The 20,053-nt window shown below is 39.2% G+C and overlaps 2 protein-coding genes across 3 annotated transcripts; one reads left to right on the forward strand and one right to left on the reverse strand.

Moving 5' to 3' along the window:
* Nucleotides 1-1,304: 1,304 nt before the first annotated feature.
* Nucleotides 1,305-5,272, reverse strand: chtopb (chromatin target of PRMT1b). 2 transcript variants are annotated; one of them, XM_079470538.1, is made up of 6 exons: nt 5,080-5,272; nt 4,916-4,991; nt 4,671-4,821; nt 4,444-4,576; nt 4,231-4,353; nt 1,305-4,045 (listed from the first exon to the last, which is right to left on the reverse strand). In XM_079470538.1, the coding sequence occupies exons 2-6, from the start codon at nt 4,978-4,980 to the stop codon at nt 3,828-3,830; spliced, it is 690 nt and encodes a 229-aa protein (XP_079326664.1). In that variant the 5' UTR covers nt 4,981-4,991; nt 5,080-5,272; the 3' UTR covers nt 1,305-3,827. The 2 variants fall into 2 exon arrangements, with proteins under 2 accessions (XP_079326664.1, XP_079326665.1); XM_079470539.1 differs by having other exon boundaries at nt 1,305-4,018; nt 5,080-5,243.
* On the forward strand, nt 4,586-19,974 carry smad10b (SMAD family member 10b). Its single transcript, XM_079470537.1, has 13 exons — nt 4,586-4,873; nt 5,675-5,754; nt 6,881-7,132; nt 12,191-12,365; nt 12,472-12,495; nt 12,785-12,973; nt 16,313-16,528; nt 16,931-17,035; nt 17,402-17,455; nt 17,537-17,720; nt 18,158-18,326; nt 18,463-18,601; nt 18,685-19,974. The coding sequence occupies exons 3-13, from the start codon at nt 6,896-6,898 to the stop codon at nt 18,894-18,896; spliced, it is 1,704 nt and encodes a 567-aa protein (XP_079326663.1). The 5' UTR covers nt 4,586-4,873; nt 5,675-5,754; nt 6,881-6,895; the 3' UTR covers nt 18,897-19,974.
* The last annotated feature ends 79 nt before the right edge of the window (nt 19,975-20,053 follow it).

Below are 20,053 nucleotides of genomic sequence, written 5' to 3' on the forward strand. Positions count from 1 at the left end.
GCATACAGTAATATAAAAATATTTATCTTAAAGATGATGTTACATGTGAAAATTTTATTCAAGTTACAAGTTTTAGCCAATCCTGCTAGAGAATGTTTATTTTATATATATATGTACCCACTAAGAAAGTGAGAAAGAGAATGCCATGGCAACCCTTCTCTGGTCCTCAGACACCTGCTTCTGTCTGAAATCTTTGTTCAAACTGGGAAACAGAAGTTGTGTGTTGTTGAAAACAAAGTCACCCGTTTCCATGGTGAATATAGCCCTTGGAGGCCAAAAAGCCAACTTTGGTGATGATGATCACAAAGGTGTTTAACTCTGATCTTGTCTGTTAGTCTCTTGCACCGAAATGCAGCAACTAGCTTTAACTAATGGTCAAATGTCGGCAACAAACACCTAACGAATACAACTAGTGCCCCCTGCTGGCGTTTATCCGAACAATGCGGAGCTACATTATATATATTTATATTGCACTATCGTACCTATGCTTTCCTGTACATTAAAAATGAATATTTGATCAGCACAATTGTAAATCAATATCTATATAATGTATATTTATAATTATAATAATAATGTAATTCAATCTAGCTGTCAATAATTACTGTATAAACTCAGTGAAAAAAGTATTTCAGCGATTCAAGACATGCTCATATTATTTACTATACATTAGTGCTTCATTTAAGTTTTTTTAAAAGACATGTTTGCATTGTAAGGAGCTAATTACTTGTTTCTGCTCAACATCCATTTCCAAATTAATTTAATTCAGATAGTTTCAACTTAAAACAACTAGGCCTTGCTTTGGATCAAATACAGATGGACTCACTGGCGGATTCCTTTTAATTCTGAATCGTCAGATGCTTCTAATTCAGGGCCCCGCACTCAGCGAGGAAACTCAAAGAACACTCAAACAGATAGTGTCTTTCCCTTGGGTTGTCTTCTAAATAAGCACTGAGCTTTTAAATGGCAGCATGGAAGGACACAATTTTGGAGGGAATGGATTTCTAAAGAGAGGCTATCTTGTTTCCACAGCAACTGGAGACTGCGCAAACAGCTTGTCCAGTGCGCTCAGCAAAACTCACTATATGGTTGTCAATTAGCACATGGCAGGAAAAACGTGAGATTTAAGGCGAAATCTGTATCTGATCTGTATTTAAAAAGAATCCACTTTACCCCATACAGGCCTGCAGCTGTAAAATGTGCTGCAAACATGGGCCCCAGTAATGCGTATTTGTTTAGTCTGATTTTTATTATTTATGACCAGTCTAATCCAAAAGCAAATGAAAAATGAAGCATTGGAAAAAAGTGAGCAAGTATGAGATCTTTTATTAAACATTAGGGAAACAATCATCACCTGGTGAGGTTATAAACAGTTCCTTGTGAACTTTTTAAAGTTTTCTTTACCTGTGGCACAGATAATCCAACAATATAAAATACAAAACACTGTTTGGAAAAAAGAAACATGGAACACATAAAGTCACTTCTATGGACTATCTTTAACACAAATATGTCTGACTGTCAGCTTCATAAGATATTATTACCCTTATTTGAATCTTGATATAATGTACAAAGAAAACAGGCCAAAATGAACAATCACAGAACAATCTTTTTCATTGCAACCACAAATGTTTTAAGACACTGCAGTGGTCCAAAATAAAAACATAAAAACTGCAAATTTCAAGGTGAATTACATTCATCCAGTTTACGAATGTAAATGAACTGCTTATGAAATGACAGTTTTCTCAGAAACATCCTGCCAATCTACTGAAAACCAAAACCCTTTTCAAAGCCTTTCATTTCTTTTTTTAATTTTGATCACATTGAACAGCAGGAAAAATAATATTGTTGGATCAATGTGTCTAACTTTGGCTGGAGGTTTCGAAGCAATGGCAGTGGAGTGTTGGCAACTATAAACAATTATTTCCAGAATTAAAGGGATAGTTCACACAAAAATGAAATTCTGTCATCATTTACTCGCTCTCAGATAGTCCCACACCTGTATAAATCTGCTGAACACAAAGGAAGATATTTGGAAGAATCTCAGTAACCGATCAGAATCCCATTGACTTAGTATTTATTTTCCCTACTATGGCTGTAAATAGGGGGGCCATATCTGCTCGGTTACTGACATTCTTCCAAATATCTTCCTTTGTGTTTAGCAGAACAAAGAAATGTATACAGGTTTGGAACAATCTGAGGGCGAGTAAAAAAATAACAATTCAGTCATCATTTACTCACCCTCTTGTCGTTTCAAACCTGTATGACTTTCTTGATATTTTGAAAAAAGTTGGTAACTGAACACCACATTCCCGCATTCACTTGTATCGAATGGACACAAAACCAATGCAAGTTAATGCAATGCAACTGAATGCGGGCCAGTTAACAGCGTTCTTCAAAATATCTTCGTTTTGTGTTCTTTGGAAGAATAAGTCCTACAGGTTTGAAACGTCAAAATGGTGACTAAATTATGACAGAATTTTCATTTCTGGTTTAAAAATCACTTCAAACAGTCAAGGTGGATAAATATTTATGTTACAGAACCTGGAAGAACCATTCAACTATAGTCTTAAGTGCTGACACTGTGAGAATCATCACCTGGTGAGGTTATAAACAGTTCCTTGTGAACTTTTTAAAGTTTTCTTTACCTGTGGCACAGATAATCCAACAATATAAAATACAAAACACTGTTTGGAAAAAAGAAACATGGAACACATAAAGTCACTTCTATGGACTATCTTTAACACAAATATGTCTGACTGTCAGCTTCATAAGATATTATTACCCTTATTTGAATCTTGATATAATGTACAAAGAAAACAGGCCAAAATGAACAATCACAGAACAATCTTTTTCATTGCAACCACAAATGTTTTAAGACACTGCAGTGGTCCAAAATAAAAACATAAAAACTGCAAATTTCAAGGTGAATTACATTCATCCAGTTTACGAATGTAAATGAACTGCTTATGAAATGACAGTTTTCTCAGAAACATCCTGCCAATCTACTGAAAACCAAAACCCTTTTCAAAGCCTTTCATTTCTTTTTTTAATTTTGATCACATTGAACAGCAGGAAAAATAATATTGTTGGATCAATGTGTCTAACTTTGGCTGGAGGTTTCGAAGCAATGGCAGTGGAGTGTTGGCAACTATAAACAATTATTTCCAGAATTAAAGGGATAGTTCACACAAAAATGAAATTCTGTCATCATTTACTCGCTCTCAGATAGTCCCACACCTGTATAAATCTGCTGAACACAAAGGAAGATATTTGGAAGAATCTCAGTAACCGATCAGAATCCCATTGACTTAGTATTTATTTTCCCTACTATGGCTGTAAATAGGGGGGCCATATCTGCTCGGTTACTGACATTCTTCCAAATATCTTCCTTTGTGTTTAGCAGAACAAAGAAATGTATACAGGTTTGGAACAATCTGAGGGCGAGTAAAAAAATAACAATTCAGTCATCATTTACTCACCCTCTTGTCGTTTCAAACCTGTATGACTTTCTTGATATTTTGAAAAAAGTTGGTAACTGAACACCACATTCCCGCATTCACTTGTATCGAATGGACACAAAACCAATGCAAGTTAATGCAATGCAACTGAATGCGGGCCAGTTAACAGCGTTCTTCAAAATATCTTCGTTTTGTGTTCTTTGGAAGAATAAGTCCTACAGGTTTGAAACGTCAAAATGGTGACTAAATTATGACAGAATTTTCATTTCTGGTTTAAAAATCACTTCAAACAGTCAAGGTGGATAAATATTTATGTTACAGAACCTGGAAGAACCATTCAACTATAGTCTTAAGTGCTGACACTGTGAGTAATCACATTATATCCTCCAGATCAACTTCTGCCATATATGCATCAAGCTCTGCATCTAGATGGCTCTTGGATTTGGACATGTACTCATCCAACTGATCATCTAACTCTTCCCGAGAAGGGACTGAGCTGCTGCTGAATTTGGCCCAACCTTTTCCCATAAATGCCCCACTGACAGGTGTGAAATGATTACTACCTGTGCATACAGGAGAAGAGATTATACCTGAAACCGAGATAAGCAGGGTTTTATGAAAACCTTTATACGTAGTGAATCTAATTGTAATTTGTTGGAATGATTCTATTTCTATTATAATGCATAATAAAGCAAACATTTTTAATTAAAAAAACGTAAAATACATGGGTACTCAAGATTTGCAGGCATGTTGTCATGCATAGAAGGCCTGTTACCTGTCTTTCTAATGGCTCCTCTTCTGATTCTCATTGGTCCAGTCACATAGCCACCGCGCTGATTCTGGCCCCGCCCCCGCTGTATTCCTAAAGTAGGGGCTGTCCCATTCAGTCTGCCGATACCTTAACACAGAAATACACAAAAGCAGTCCACTTTTAGACAAGCACATAGGGAAAACAATTAAATGAGGGAAAGACACTTTCAGCACTCACCCCTCCTTCCATAAAACGCTTTAATCTGTCCACAGCCGCCTCCTGAATGTATTTGGTCCTGCACCCCCCGGCCTCCTCCCGTGGGCTGGCCCAGCCTCGCCTTCACGTGCACTTTACAGAGTCGATTTGTATTCTGCAAAGAGTTAAGAAAAGAGTCACAGAAACTATTTATTCTATGATCAAAGTTCATGAGATCATTTTGTGTGTTGTCATGCAGTGTGTCTGACAGATGTGTTCCGCAGGGCAGCCAGCACAGAAGGTCTGTTTGCCATGTCCAGAGCCAGGCGCTGGTTCTTCAGAGACGCTGTATTCTGCTGGTTCACCCTGGCGGTAACATTTATTGGATCCGCCTGCTGATGTTTTAGCAAACCGGTGAAGCTACGGGGAGGAAAAAACAAGAAACGCACCAGAACCTTGTATAGACAACAACGTAGGTCTATTTTTAGACCGCAGGGCTAGTGTATAATCTCACCGATCATGCAGAGTGACGGTGGATGTGCTGCTTAGAATGATCTTCTGGGCTTCTTGAGGATTCATTTTTTCACATGCTAAAATGGTACAATGACAGCTTACGTTAATATTGGGAACCGATGCGAAGTCCGAAACATAGCTATAAAACATCGTTCATATATTTACCAAAGTTTTAAAAGCTTATCGATGCACTCGCGGAGATACCCAATCGCTACTTACATTTCACAAAAGGTGGTTTAGTTGCAAATGTTCGGCCAGGTGTGCGGAGTTTGGAAAAGTGATTTAGACAGAAGAGCCACTTACTGTCTGTCAAAACTCGACTGCCCTCTACCGGCGGTAGGCAACATCGGCAGACAATATACTATGACGTGATACATTTATTTAAAAACTAAATAAATGAAAAGATAAATAAATAAAAAACAACGTATTTTGTTTGCTTGCAATTGTAAAAAGTTTTGAGAGATTTTTACAGAATTTCTTTTCAATTGGATTTTTTTTTATTTCTTGGTGCACCAAGTCTTGAGTCAGTGTCTTAGATAAGACAACATTTGTTTTCTCTTAGATTTCAATTTTTAGTTTTTTTTTGTTGTTTTTGTCGTTTGACAAATCTCATTGTAAACTCTTTCCTCGCTCGCTCTCTCTCGCTCTCTCTCTCTCTCTCTCTCTCTCTCTCTCTCTCTCTCTCTCTCTCTCTCTCTCTCTCTCTCTCTCTCTCTCTCTCTCTCTCTCTCTCTCTCTCTCTCTCCGGGTGCGGGAGCAGCTGGATGTGCGCGAGCAAGTTGAAGGAGCGAGAACGACGAACCCATGAAAAGAATACGCACATGTGACACCTAACAAATTGTGAGTATTGCTTTTAATTCTGGAGCACGAATTTACACTTATGTCTTTTATATAACGTTAGTCGTCGGAAGTTTTGTGGGTAACGACTGATACTGAGACAGGATAAATAAGTGAGGAACTTCAATCAGGAAGTAACTGTTCGTGCCCCTTATTCAACATGAGACCTTTGTATTTTAGTACAGACACCCCTTATAAAAACTGTCATCATACTAATGATATGTAATATGTAGATGTTTAGAGTGAGGTCAGCACTTCCATTAAGAAGTATGCTATAGGGTTGGGAATCGAAAATCAATTCCAATTTGGAATCGGAATCGGAATCAAACGGCTAGGAATCGGATTGAGATGAGATTAGAATTCGTTTGATCAATCCCTGTGTGCATAAATACTGAAAAAAGTGATCTGCTGATATCTCAATAAAATATTTAAAATTATAAAAAATTATAAATATTTTTACTATAGTAACTTAAGCATGGTTTAACTATTGTATTTGCATTAAAAAGCACAGGAACCATAAAAAATTAACCACGGTTTCATCATAGTTACAACAGTTTAACTATGATGTAGTTCAACCATGGTAATACAAATTGTAATAAATCAGAGAAAACATGGCTCTATGTGTATATATACACAAAAAGGTGCTCATACATATATATTTGCAAACAAGTCAATAAGCAGGCTAAATGACCATTCAGGTTGATTCTATTTTTTTTACTTCGACTGTGGAATCGAAACTGGGAATCAATAAGAATCGAAATCGAAGAGTCGGAATTGGAATCGGTAAAACTCAAAGGATTCCCATAAATAAACATGAACACTGGGGCTGTCTAGATTTTTCCAAACTTTAGTCTTGATGTTGTTTACCTGTTTGTTGGAAACAAATTAGTATCACCTGCCCAACCATGTCAGTCTAAAATTAAGTTCTTGGACTTTTTTTGTGTGTGTGTGTGTTTTGTTCACAATTCCATTTAAAAATTATGATTACATTTACATTTACATATATGCATTTGGCAGACCCTTTTATCCAAAGCGACTTACATTGCATTATACTAAACATTTGTTTCTAAGTATGAGCAATCCATATATGTATGTGATTCCTTACATATATTGTTTCTCTCTTTCTCAGAACAGTGGGAACAGAATGTCTGTGAATGCCCCCAGTAGCAGTGATGCGTGTTTAAACATCGTTCACAGTTTGATGTGTCACCGTCAGGGAGGCGAAAACGAGGGCTTTGCCAAACGTGCCATCGAAAGTCTGGTGAAGAAACTCAAAGAAAAGAGAGATGAGCTGGACTCCCTCATCACAGCTATCACCACCAATGGAGTCCATCCAAGCAAGTGCGTCACCATACAAAGAACGCTGGACGGGCGATTGCAGGTCTGAACATTACCATTTAACATCTTTGCCAGTTTGAATAATACGTATTATTCACACCAGACATTACATTACTGAATTCAAGTGCTTTAGTTGCCTTTGTGATGATATGAGGTGTATGCCTGGCTATTGGTCAGTTTCCACACCAAGTGGCTCATATTAAAAGTAATGTTAATACAAGGTGCCTTTTCTATGACTTTTTGTCATTCATTGAAGTTTGGTGATATAGATCCTATTAAAGCTGTTTAACGGATTACACCTAGTAAACCCTCATGGCATGACTTAATACCTGTTCTGGAAAATGAACAGTAACATCAGTGCATATCATATGGCAGTTAATACGGCAGCTTATGACGTTTTATAACATGATCATTTTTAACACCAAAGACTTAACGTCTGGCAAGTTTTCACTTCAGCAACATTTATAACCTTCAGTGAAAGAGAACTAAGGTATGAGTGATATGAACATGGAACTCTTTAGTCCCAAAATAGACATCTTTTGATTTTTGAGGGAGGAGAAGCCCATAGAGAGAGAGAGACAGAGAGTTCTCCCTTCCCCCAGCTGTAGACAGGGAGAGGGGGAGGCAGAGGGCGAGGAAGGTTGTTTTGTCTGAAACACAGGAAAGGGGAGGGGTTTAAGCTTAAGCCTGTCTGTCTAGCAGTCTGCGTATGTGGGAGAGAGACGGCCGTGTCAGTATTTGAAGCATGGGTGCAATGTGTTCAAAAAGGACGTTTATGCTGTATAATACGCATCACTCCTAACTTTTAGGGTATGTTCGTAGAGGAATGAGTTGTTTTATGTAGATTAGAGAGTTTAGACAGTTTAATAACAGGGCTTGGTCTGTATAAGAGTTTGTTAAAGTGAAATTGGCCTGGCAACAAACCAGCACTGCCTCTTTCTGTGCTCTGACTGTCTCCGTGTTGACTCGCTCCGGAAGGTCAGTCTCCTGGGTGGAGAATTGTAAGTCATTCCAGTAGCAATGAGGTCACGGCGTGTTGCCACTCATACATGATTTATAGAAGATGATGTGACAGCAGAGGGGAATGTTTCTCTATACTGCTTCTCCTCTCTCTGCATTTTTTGAGCTCCCTCTTCCCTTTCTCAGACTTCTGGTGATTATAACATCATTATAACATGATGTCCATCTATCCATCCATTGATTCATGTCTAACCAATCTCGACCCTTGTTATGTTATATTTACTGCAGTCAGTTCTTTTTACTCACACGGAAAAAAAGTGTCTTTCAAAATAGTTTTAAGAGTGCAGTTGGATATTTGTGTTATCAATAAAATGCATAACCAATTGATGTTAGGATTACAATTTAGGATGCTAATCTCGTTGTGATACATCAGTATTAGTAAACAGCACTTGTGTCCAGGGACCCGTTTCAATAAGGAGGTTCAAGCAACACTGAGTTAAAATATGAACTCTGAGTTGATTTACTCAGATAATCGCTACTCTGAGTTTTCTGTTTCAGAACAGCTGGTTTCAATGAGTTTAATCCACTCTGAGTAAGTTCACTCAAGGTTACGCGTGTTCATCGCGGCTTTAAAAAGCCATCATCAATTGAGCGAAGATAACATGATTCACCATGGCAACGCCACGTGACAAAAAGCGTTCCGTTTATTTCTCGCAGTCGAATTGGAGGCACTATATATATGTGTATATATACACATTTACATGTAAGATATACATACATATATATATATATATAAACACATATATACCTTCGATTTTTGTCATGTAGGTGCAATCCTTCTGCAATAAAAAGAACATGGCAGCAGCTGAAAATAAAATATAAAAACATCATTCAGTCCGCTGAGTTTAAATGCTCTTGCTTGTAGGATGCCTGACTGGGAAATGCTTGGTATATTTAATAAACTGGCTTTGAACGTTATGAGGATATGAGAACCGAGCACTGTGGCTATAGAAGACAGAAAACTGGCCATTCTTGCCCCTGCTCCAGCTGTGTGTAACGGAGTGAAGAGCTGTGCAGTGTGTAAGCCTAACTCCCTGACCAACAGACAGAGACGCTCTACGGCTCATCGTTACAGCGCCCGTCTCCCATTCGGGCCAACGTCGGTTCGAAGACCGCGCGAGTGGGACCGGCTACATGTGCACCCAATCACATTGGGAAATCCTTAAGGGTATTTGAATTATTAGCTACTTCCAGAGTTGGCAGCAAGACCACATTTATTTGATCAGCTTATTCAGAAAGACGTTCACCATTCACCTGTAATCCTATGAAACTCCTCTTTGATGGTTCTCACAGGAAGCTTAACACAAATGTATAAAAAGTGCTTGAGAGCGATTCACACTTTTCTTACTGCTCTGCATACAGTTGCCTTGCTAACGTGTTCTGCATCCCCGGTGTTATATAGAAAGCTTCCATTAGCAAAGAAACGTGACCATAAAAATAATCTGCTCAGATGTAAGAGCGCATTCACGAGAGAGGTTTGTGCTGTAAGGATGAAGCAGATTGTGAATATATTTAATGGACTGTGAAGAAAAACTGTATCGCTCAAATAAAGAATCCTCCGGATATGATAAAACATCCAAACGGGGCTTCACCATATATTCTCTACCGACGTAAATTTAACTCTCTCCAAATGAATGCAGCTTCCTCATCTACGGGTTCCTGAATAAACGGACATGCCATTTTAATGTCTGTGTTACGAACTCGTGCGCGATTAATTAAAACAAACGGCGAAGGCGATTTCAACACCGCTCGCGCTTCTAAAGGGGCGGAGATTGTAACAAACCTCGGGTTAGTGGAATAAAACCTGCTCCCGACCAGGTTAGGTTCACAGAGTAGGTTACTATGGTTACTCACTCTAAGTATAATATACCTTGATTTCTGAAACGGGCTTGACTTACCCCGCGGTCACGGGTTTGATATACCTCGCGTTCTGAAACTGAAAACCCAGAGTATCCCGTTTTCTGGGGTTAACTTACTCTGAGTTTGCTCTTACCCTGCTTTCTGAAACGGGTCCCTGTTGTGTGACAGTAAACATTTAGAAAAAAAACTAACAGTGAAAATACATCTCTCTTGTGCTATTTTTTATTATAAATTGACATATTAAAAATATACACTACTGGTCAAAAGTTTTAGGACACTTACTCTCTGACTTGTTTGTATTTTTTACGATTTGGAAAAATAGGAAGCCCATCAAAACTGTAGAAAAACAAAGAGAAATATGAGGATTATGTTTCCATTCAAACTTAAAATAAAACTTGTCCTAGTTTATCATCTGCAATGTAGTCACATTTTGCCGAAAATTAGCAGAAACGTTCTCTTGACATCTTCTAAAGCAGCTTTTTGGGGTTTCAAATTCTATATTAAAGGAGGAAATTGTTAGGACTCTGTCCTTCCTGTCTCGAGCTTTCTAGCTCCCTGGACAGAGTCATGACATTGCCACGTCTTTCGGGTTTCTGTTGTATTATGTGTGGAGACACATGGCTTTATGTTGTTACTTTGCGCCACGTGTCTTCCTGTTATGTCTCTCAGCCCCACCCTCCTATCTCCTGTAATTTCATTAGGGTTTCATTCCCATCAGCTGTCACCACTCTCCCCATGTAATCACTCCTCGTTAGTGTCTCCCTTTATATAGTCTTAGTTTCCCTCTGTTCAGGGTCGGTGCATTGTTTATTGTCTCTATGCCCAACACTGATGTCTTGCGTGCACGGTATTATCCCCCTGTTATTGGATTACCTGGTTCCTGTTACAGTTTGTGAACTTATTATTTCTCTTTTATATAGACCTTGTTTTGTCCCCCTCGTGGGAAGTGTTTGTTTTGCTAGTGGTTTTTGTGCTTGTTTTTCCCCATTGTGGGTGTTTTATTTAATAAAGATTTCTTGTTAAACCTTTGTCTGCCTGCATCTGGGTTCTGTCCAAGCCATTTTGTGACAGAAATCTATTCTGTGCTTTTACTGACTTCTCTGATTAAACATACTAATGAGAGACAATGATTGTTAGATTTTTGGGTTGTGCTTATACATGTATAACACTGTGTCTTCACCGGACGCGACCAGCACGATGCGATGCGATTAGAAATACATTTAGAATCCATTATCATTTAAAATTTTGTCCACACAACGCGACAAACCCATTAAAGCCTATCAAAACCATGTGGCACGACAAGACAAACCCATTAAAGCGGACGTATCTCAGACAGTTTCAGCATATCTCATGTTAATCTTGAGAACTAACAGAATAGTATCGCACTCTTCAAATATAGAGGCTTTAGTTTGATCACATTTATAAACGACAGATACAGCTGTATGATTATTTCCGAAGACATACGACGCATTTGGGGGCGGAACTAAAGCATGTTTGCACCCATTGCCAACAAAACACAGACATATGACTCAGTTTAACTTTCCGCGTGCAGTTCATGTCTGGCATTTTTTAGCACTGGGACCATGCCATCTATCAGTTTCAAACGATCTCCAAATCCACTGTTATATCCACCGTTTATATAACATTCCTCACCGAAATGCAATGAACAAACAAATACACGAACGCTGGGGGAGCACAGAAATACTTTGTCATACGTCCAATTCGTTTTTTGACAAGTTGACCATGTCAAGCATGAGAAGGGTTTCTAAACAATACGTTTAACATTGTAAATAAGTCCGAATGCATGAAACATCATTGCACAGCCGCTTTAAGAACAAGCAGGTTGTCACGTCACATCCAAAAACAAAAAAGTTGACACACTACAGCTCCAAAAGTAGAAAAATTTATTATTGCATCAACCAAGGTTGAGCATCCTCATTGTGCTTTCTGCCTTCTAGATGTGTGCACTTTTTTTATATTTTAGATGTACAAGATGTATAAGAAACTCATGATGTCTACGTTTTTTCCCTTCTCATTCACCAACTCCACTTCTCTCTTTGGCGCTGCATTGGAATGGTGTTCAAATTTAAGATATGGTGGGGAGTAAACATGATTCAGAGGATATATAAAAAAGTTTTATCAGTCCATGAAATAACAACCACATGATTCTGTGTTTGAGGGTTTTTGTATGTTCACATCAGGTGTTGTTATTCCTCCTCAGGTGGCTGGGCGAAAGGGCTTCCCTCATGTAATTTACGCTCGTCTGTGGCGATGGCCAGACCTCCACAAGAATGAACTCAAGCATGTCAAGTTCTGTCAGTATGCCTTCGATCTGAAGTATGATAACGTGTGTGTGAACCCCTACCACTATGAACGTGTGGTGTCTCCTGGAATTGGTGCGTATGTATACTAAAACACAATTAGCCATGTTTATCTAAACAATTTCAATTTCGTAAATGAAAATGTTGTGATCTATTATTACTTTTTTTACTTGTCTTACAGTGGGATTCAGTTTGCCTAACACAGGTGAGTGGTGTCCTGGGACTCTACATGAATAGCACGGGTCATAAGCGATTGTATGTCATCATTATATCCATCTTCACCACACGTAAAGTAATGTTTGAAGTATTCATCTGGGCTGATCGCAGAGAGCCTCACTATGCTGCTGGCACCGAGCCTTTAATCATAGGAGGGCTGTCGTAAAATGTGTCAGATTGAGACAAGCAAGGACTTGTCCTGCAGCAAGAGAGACAAACAGGGACAGGGGTTTAGAGAGAAGCTTAGAGATGTTTTGACAGTCGTTCTATTTCCTCAGGCAGGCTTATCAAAGAGGAACACATACATGACTGCATCCAGATGGAAGGACCATCGAGTATGACCCTACAGCAAGATCATCATCCAACGGATCACTACAGCCAGCCGCTGAGACTGATGTCCCCAGAACTGCCCCAGCACACCACGTCCGCTGTCACTCTCTACCCTAGCCTGCCCCTATCTCCGCCTTGTAAGCACAAAAAGGTTATCTACACAGTAACTGATGTAAACGTTAGACAATTTTGTACCCTCAAAGTATCTGTCATTTTTCAAAATGTTTTTCATAAATGAGTGAAATAAACTTTTCCTAAGAAAACACTCTGGTAAAGTACAGTTCTCTATCATATAGAGACTATCTCTCCACAACATGACATGTATATACAGCGGGTAAAAAAATATTGAACACGTCACCATTTTTCTCAGTAAATATATTTCTCAAGGTGCTGTTGACATGAAATTTTCATAACAATCCAAATAATCAATACATACAAAGAAAACAAGTTCACAAATTAAGTTATGTTAATTTTGTTGGTAAGGGCAGCTTCAAGATGCCTCCTGTATGGAGAAATTAGTCTCATACATCGCTCGGGTGTGATTTTGGCCCATTGTTCCACACAAACAGTCTTCAAATCTAAATGGTTCCATGGGCCTCTTCAATGACCTCTGATCTTTTGTTCTTTCCATAGATTTTCTATTGGATTCTATTGGTCAGCTGATTGGCCTGGCCATTCTAGCAGCTTTATTCTCTTTCTCTGAAACCTTTTCTTGGCTGTGTGTTTGGGATCAGTGTCTTGCTGAAATGTCCACCCTCGTTTCATCTTCATCATTCTGGTAGATGGCAGCAGATGTTTATCAAGAATGTCTTCTTGTACATTTGTCCATTCATCCTTCATTCAATTATTCAAAGTTTGCCAGTGCCGTATGCTGAAAACAGCCCCACACCATGATGTTCCCACCTCCAAACTTCACTGTTGGTATGGTGTTTTTGGGGGGTGATGTGCAGTGCCATTTGACCTCCAAACATGGCATCCAAAGAGTTCAATTTTGTTCTCATCTGACCAGACTATATTCTGCCAGTATTTCACAGGCTTGTCTAAATGTTGTGCAGCAAACTTTAAACAAGCTTTTAACATGTTTTTTCTTATGCAATGGAGTCTTCCGTGGTGAGCGTTCACACAGGCCACTGCGGTTGAGTGTGTTACTTTTTGTTTTCTTTGAAACAATAGTACCTGTTAATTCCAGAGCTTTCTGAAGTTCTCCACAAGTGGCTCTTGGACCACTATTCTGATTATTCTTCTTACTCCTCTGTCAGAAATCTCACGCGGAGCACCTATTCGTGGTTGGTTTATGGTGAAATTATGTTCTTTCCACTTCCGGATTATGGCCTTAACAGTGCTCACTGGAACATTCAGAAGTTTAGAAATCCTTCTATAACCAAACCAGTAAGGTTGCGAAGGTCTTGAGAGAGCTCTTGAGGAAGAGGATTTTGAGTAGGTGGTGCATGCCGAAAAAGAAGTATCTATCGGTGAGACGAGTGGATTAAGATAAATTATTGATAGGATACTGATACTGATGCTTTAGATATCCCTTTAAGGCTGGGGGCCATAGTAAAAACTGCAGAATAATGGACGGTTTGCTATCTAAAATGCAAAAATCCATGGCAGTTCAGACAAAGTTGGCCATTCTCTCTTTGTACCTGAGTCGTAAAGCTCAGGACGAGCAGGATTCAACCACTGCATTAGATGAAATTAAGGTGGTTTCCGATTAGTTATCTATGCTTACGAAAGAGCAGGCAGATGGGAAAATATATATAATCCTTGGTCTTTTCAACCATGACTCAGGGGTACCGGTTGCAATTTTCTTGCGTACCTCCTCCATCAACAGTTCCTCTGAGGCCCACGGTTGTGAACCAATATCACAGGGATACATTGTGGGCAGAAATTATAGGGCTCCTTGAAAAAGGGGCCATCAAGGGCGTGGAAAAAGGCAACCAACAAGCCAGATATTTCTCTCACTATTTCCTCATTCCCAAAAGGAATGGGGATTTACGCACTTCAGCACTTGAAGTGCAAGATGCTGATAGTTCCGAGGGGACGGCGGGCAATAAACAAGGGCGATTGGTTCGCCACAATCAATCTCGAAGACGCCTATTTCCAGAGGGGAGGATAATTGGCGGTTTCTAAGGTTTCACTTCGAGGGGAGGGTGTACAAATTCAGAGTCCTCCCCTTCGGCATCACCTTGGCCCCTCGAACATTCACAAGGTGTATGGATGCGGTCTTGGCACCCCTTTGTCGTCTAGGTTTCAGGGTTCTGAATTACCTAGACGACTTGCTAGTTTGTGCCCAGACTGGAAAGATGTGCAGACATCATATCTCTATCCTTGTGAAGCACATCGTAAGTTTAGGTCTCTGCATCAATATGTAGAAGAGCAGGCTGGAGCCATCTCAAGTCACTCCGTTTTTTGGGCTAATTTTAGACTCCACAATGGCAACTGTGACTCTTACCCCAGAAAGGCAACAGGCAATCAAGATTTACATCTCTCAATTCCAGGTAGAAGCGAAAGTCACCTGGGAAATGTGCCATCGCCTGGTGGGTCTCATGGCAGCCCCAGTTCAGGTTGTGCCACTTGCCCTTTTATACATGCGACCAGTGCAGCATAATCTTCTCAGGCTAGGTTTACATCCCCAGACGGCTCGCTCAACACAAGTGACAGTTACACTGAGGCTGTGGGTGGCTCTACAGCAAATACAGCAAAGAACACACGCCCACATCAGTGTTTCATAGGGCACTAATTAGGACATGACCAGCCGGATTGTCTTAAAGAGTATCCACGTAATCCAATTTGGGGGATCAATGCCTGTACATATGAAGATATGTAAAGTTGTGGAGAGAGTTTGTTCTCTTCACTCAGAGAACAAAGGTTACACCGTAACCGAACGATACTTGAAAATGTAATTGAGTAAAAATACAATGCCCATAGCAATGCTCTGTGAAGGCTTTTATCTTGTTTCCAGTAAAAATAGCCATACATCCTTAAAACATAACCCATTTACTCAAGGAATTGCATATTAAATCTGGGTTTCAGAGAAACCTAAAAACAATTGTAAATAAATGAAATCAACTTTCCCTTTAAGTAACGTTTATTTAATAGTTTCTAAACTTGTTTTAAGCAGAAACCTTGCTAAATTAAGTTAGATTCTGAGTTTAAAAATGACTTTTCAGACGGCTCCATTCTAAGTGGTTTTATTGTATATAAGAGCCGGCAGAGTAATCATATTCAAAGCATCACATTGCATTATGAGGCATATTTAATAACGTTTAAAGAGATTCTCACTGTGATCAGGCAGTCCTAGAATTGCATGGGATTCCATTGAGAATTATTTTCTTCTTCAAATGCATAGAACCAAAAATCAACTGAAGGTTATGTTGCCCACTGGTGGTTCACAGCATAGCATCTTTGGAATATGCTATTAAAGTATCTTTTTTTTCATTTGTGATCTCTTCCATTCTCTGTTTCTGTCTCTAAAGCAAGTGCCTCCAGGTTGTCCATGCAGGCAGAACACTCAGAGGGACTGCTGCAGATTGCTTCCACTGGGGGTCGGGTCCTGACCTCCAGCTCTCCTCCTTCCACCCCGACACACAGTCACATATCCACAAACAGCCAGACTAAATCCCAGCAGCCCTCTGTCAGCCAGAGTGACTACAGCACATCCAAGCACACACAGACACAGAGCTCATACCACAGTGAGTGAAATACACTATATATTTGAGATCATTTAAGATAATATGTTGACTGCAGTCACTGTTAAGGGAAAACAGACAATTCTTATTTGTAATGGAATATTGCAGTGGTTATAATAAATTATTTGTGCAGGTCAGGACTTATACTGCAATAAGTTAATTTATATATATATATATGCCTTTTTACAGTGTTTCATACAAGGTATGAGTATATAGATATGAGTATATAAAAGCTTTATAAAAAGAGTTAAATGCTAAAAATAATATAAAAATACAGAATTATTTGGCTTGATGTGTTGTTTAAGTGACACGTGTTATGTGAGTAGAATTCAAGTAAATAAAAGTGGTCAAGCTATTTATACTGATTTATATTCTCAGGACTAATATGTTTTTAAAATTTCTCAGCAACAACTTGGACAGGCAACAACACAGCCTCTTATACCCCTTCTGGACCCCCACAGAATGAACGGAGTCATCAGCAAGCCCCTCCTTCTCACACCAGCCACTTCTGTATGTAAACACTGTCAATGTCAAAAATGTTTTTGTAAAATATTTTGCTGCTCTGCTTCCAAAACCTTGTATGTCCAAATTCACTGTTTTTCAGTAAACTGAAAAAACACTGAACATTTTAAACAATACAGTGTTGTCAACGGTGATAAGCACTTATTAATCATTTTTAACCGTTAGTTATTTGCAAAACCCTGTGACAAACAAAGTGTGACAAATAATAATGATTTTTAAAAGCATAAAATATGGAGATACGAGGTTTGAGAGGGACAGCAGCAATTTTCTAACTTTTATTTTTATATATCATATAGTCACTGTAAAAATACAAACTGTATTTTCAAATGTGTGTAATTTTGATACTGTTTTTAGGGTCTCAGCATCACACACCGGCCTCATACCCTCAACCAGTCTCTAATCATCCAGGTACAACATACATGTTGATCTTTATGCATAACACTCATTATTGCCCAAATGAACCCATGTCCTATTCTGTTTATCCTGTAGGCCCAGAGTTCTGGTGTTCAATCTCTTATTTCGAGATGGATGTGCAGGTTGGGGAGATGTTTAAGGTACTGGCAAATTGCTCTGTGGTAACCGTGGATGGATACGTGGACCCTTCAGGCGGGGATCGCTTCTGTTTGGGACAGCTTAGCAATGTTCACCGGACTGATGCTAGCGAGAGGGCTCGGTCAGTGTCTATTGAGTGTGTGAGTGTTTTCAGTCTGTATGTGTATGTGTATGTGTATGTGTATGTGTATGTGTATGTGTATGTTTGAATGTTTGAATGTTTGTCTCAAGCAGATGGTGGGGAGACAACAATGGAAGAAACTATTTGATAAGCTTAATGAGAGCAGTACATAGATGGTGTAAATGGATCTTTGTTTTTACTTTGGAAATAAAGCTGTCGTTGGCTTTCTATGATGTAAATTTCAGATAAAACTTTATTTATAAGATTTGTTATGACTTAGATTTTTATCCATGTCGTTACTTTTCTTTTGAAACCTCAGTTCCAAATGCAGTTTTTCAGGAAAAAAACACAACACATTTAAGATCTGAGAACTCTAATGACAATGTGAGGTAGAGGAACACAACATATACAGCTAACTCCTGATGCCCACCTCTCAGGCTTCACATTGGCAAAGGCATTCAGCTGGAGTGCCGTGGAGAGGGAGACGTGTGGATGCGTTGTCTTAGCGACCACGCTGTTTTCGTGCAAAGCTACTACCTAGACAGAGAAGCAGGGAGAGCACCAGGGGATGCTGTTCATAAGATCTACCCTGGAGCCCTCATTAAGGTGTGCAATCACGCTTCTTTCTGTCTTCTCATCAGACATCACAGCATGGCTTCTTCTGTTACTTCCTATAAACGATTATATAAATTTTTCTCAAGTGTTTCTCAGTAGTGTGTTAAAATTTCATCTTATTTTCTAGGTGTTTGATCTTCGTCAGTGTCACAGGCAGATGCAGCAGCAGGCAGCGACTGCCCAGGCAGCTGCAGCCGCGCAGGCTGCGGCGGTCGCCGGGAACATCCCTGGGCCTGGAAGCGTTGGAGGAATTGCTCCAGCCATCAGTAAGTCATCAAGAACTTCTCAGTGTTTCAACATATTTTTTTACTTGGATGCACACATGAGCCAGGTCTGATATATTTTGTAGGTCTGTCAGCCGCAGCTGGAATAGGTGTAGATGACCTACGTCGTCTGTGTATCTTGCGTCTGAGTTTTGTAAAGGGCTGGGGACCCGACTACCCTCGACAGACCATCAAACAGACACCGTGCTGGGTAGAAGTTCATCTGCACCGTGCCCTCCAGCTGCTGGATGAGGTTTTGCACACTATGCCCTTAGCTGACCCAGGACCTGCCAACTGAATCGTGTGCTGCAGAGAGGAAGGGAGATACATTATGCTATGCTGAATTTTTCTCCTTAGATACACACCTGCACAGGCAAACAGTGACTCATAATACCACATACTCAACACACATAAGCGTTCATGTCTTGACACATGGTCTTTCCACAGACTTGGCCAGCAATTTGCCTCTGTACTGACCAGTGTTTAGTCCACTCATGAGTGCCGTTGACATTATTGTCATGGTAACTCAGACCAAAGGCCCTACTGATGAGTTAACGCTAATGGACGTCTAAAGGATGTGAATGAGGTTAAGTGAGAGAGAGCTATCAGAAAGTGTAGACAATATGCTTGGTTTAGCTGAAAGCTTTTTTTTTTTCAACAAGCCAGTTTATTTGTATGTGACAAATCTTCATTTGACCAAAGTAAAAAGGCTCACAACTGTTATAGGGCCTATGAATTTATTTTACCAGTGAGTTTTTTGTCTGCTTGGCCATATGTTAGTGCTATTACACACAGTGTACATGCCAAACCTGTTTGACACGCCCAAATCTAAAAACCCAAATCAGGAGTGAGGATAACTAGCGGTTATTTCAAGTATTACAGTCACTCGGATATAGGTTTTTATATTTAAACAAATGCACATATAGTCATACAAATATTAAGGAGGTAGATTTTCAATTACAGGGTTTATTATTAACCAAATTATGTGGCATCCTTGAGTTATAATAGGAAGTATACATAGGCTATACATTCCTTTATTTGTATGTAGGCAATATAACATCAGCAGTATATGACCCAAACTAAAATATGTAAATGGAAAAATAATCTGAAATGTTGCAATCATTTATGTAATACATTTCCTTAGTGTATTTTTAAAGTCTCTCAAAAGTCTGTGACGATATGCAGAAGCCAAGACATACATTTTTTTGTGATAGTATGTCGTAAGTTATTGTAATAATTTAATAATATCTTCTGTTAAAATGTATTCCACTAAGCCTTTAAGCTTTATATGACAATGTTTTCTATAGGTTACATTTCCTATTACAGGTTACATTTGTTTTTATACCAAAGTGTCCTAAAATAAATACGTCTTTATGAATTTTGCTCCTTGTAACTTCTCTGCGGGTGCGAAATCGCTGGAAAACGCAGGACAGCACGATTTTGGGTGCTGTCCAT

This window comes from Barbatula barbatula (assembly GCF_947034865.1).
Source record: "Barbatula barbatula genome assembly, chromosome: 12".
Classification (NCBI taxonomy): Eukaryota; Metazoa; Chordata; class Actinopteri; order Cypriniformes; family Nemacheilidae; genus Barbatula; species Barbatula barbatula.

What these genes read in the sequence shown, in the direction of transcription:
- smad10b (XM_079470537.1), top strand. Translation starts at nt 6,896, where the DNA reads ATGTCTGTGAATGCCCCCAGTAGCAGTGATGCGTGTTTAAACATCGTT. An exon ending in CGCTGGACGGGCGATTGCAG is followed by an intron (nt 7,133 to 12,190) that starts GTCTGAACATTA and finishes ATTCCTCCTCAG; the next exon opens with GTGGCTGGGCGAAAGGGCTT. An exon ending in GATGCTAGCGAGAGGGCTCG is followed by an intron (nt 17,721 to 18,157) that starts GTCAGTGTCTAT and finishes CCCACCTCTCAG; the next exon opens with GCTTCACATTGGCAAAGGCA.
- chtopb (XM_079470538.1), bottom strand. Translation starts at nt 4,980, where the DNA reads ATGAATCCTCAAGAAGCCCAGAAGATCATTCTAAGCAGCACATCCACC. An exon ending in ACCGTCACTCTGCATGATCG is followed by an intron (nt 4,822 to 4,915) that starts GTGAGATTATAC and finishes TCCTCCCCGTAG; the next exon opens with CTTCACCGGTTTGCTAAAAC. An exon ending in CTGCCCTGCGGAACACATCT is followed by an intron (nt 4,577 to 4,670) that starts GTCAGACACACT and finishes AACTCTTTGCAG; the next exon opens with AATACAAATCGACTCTGTAA.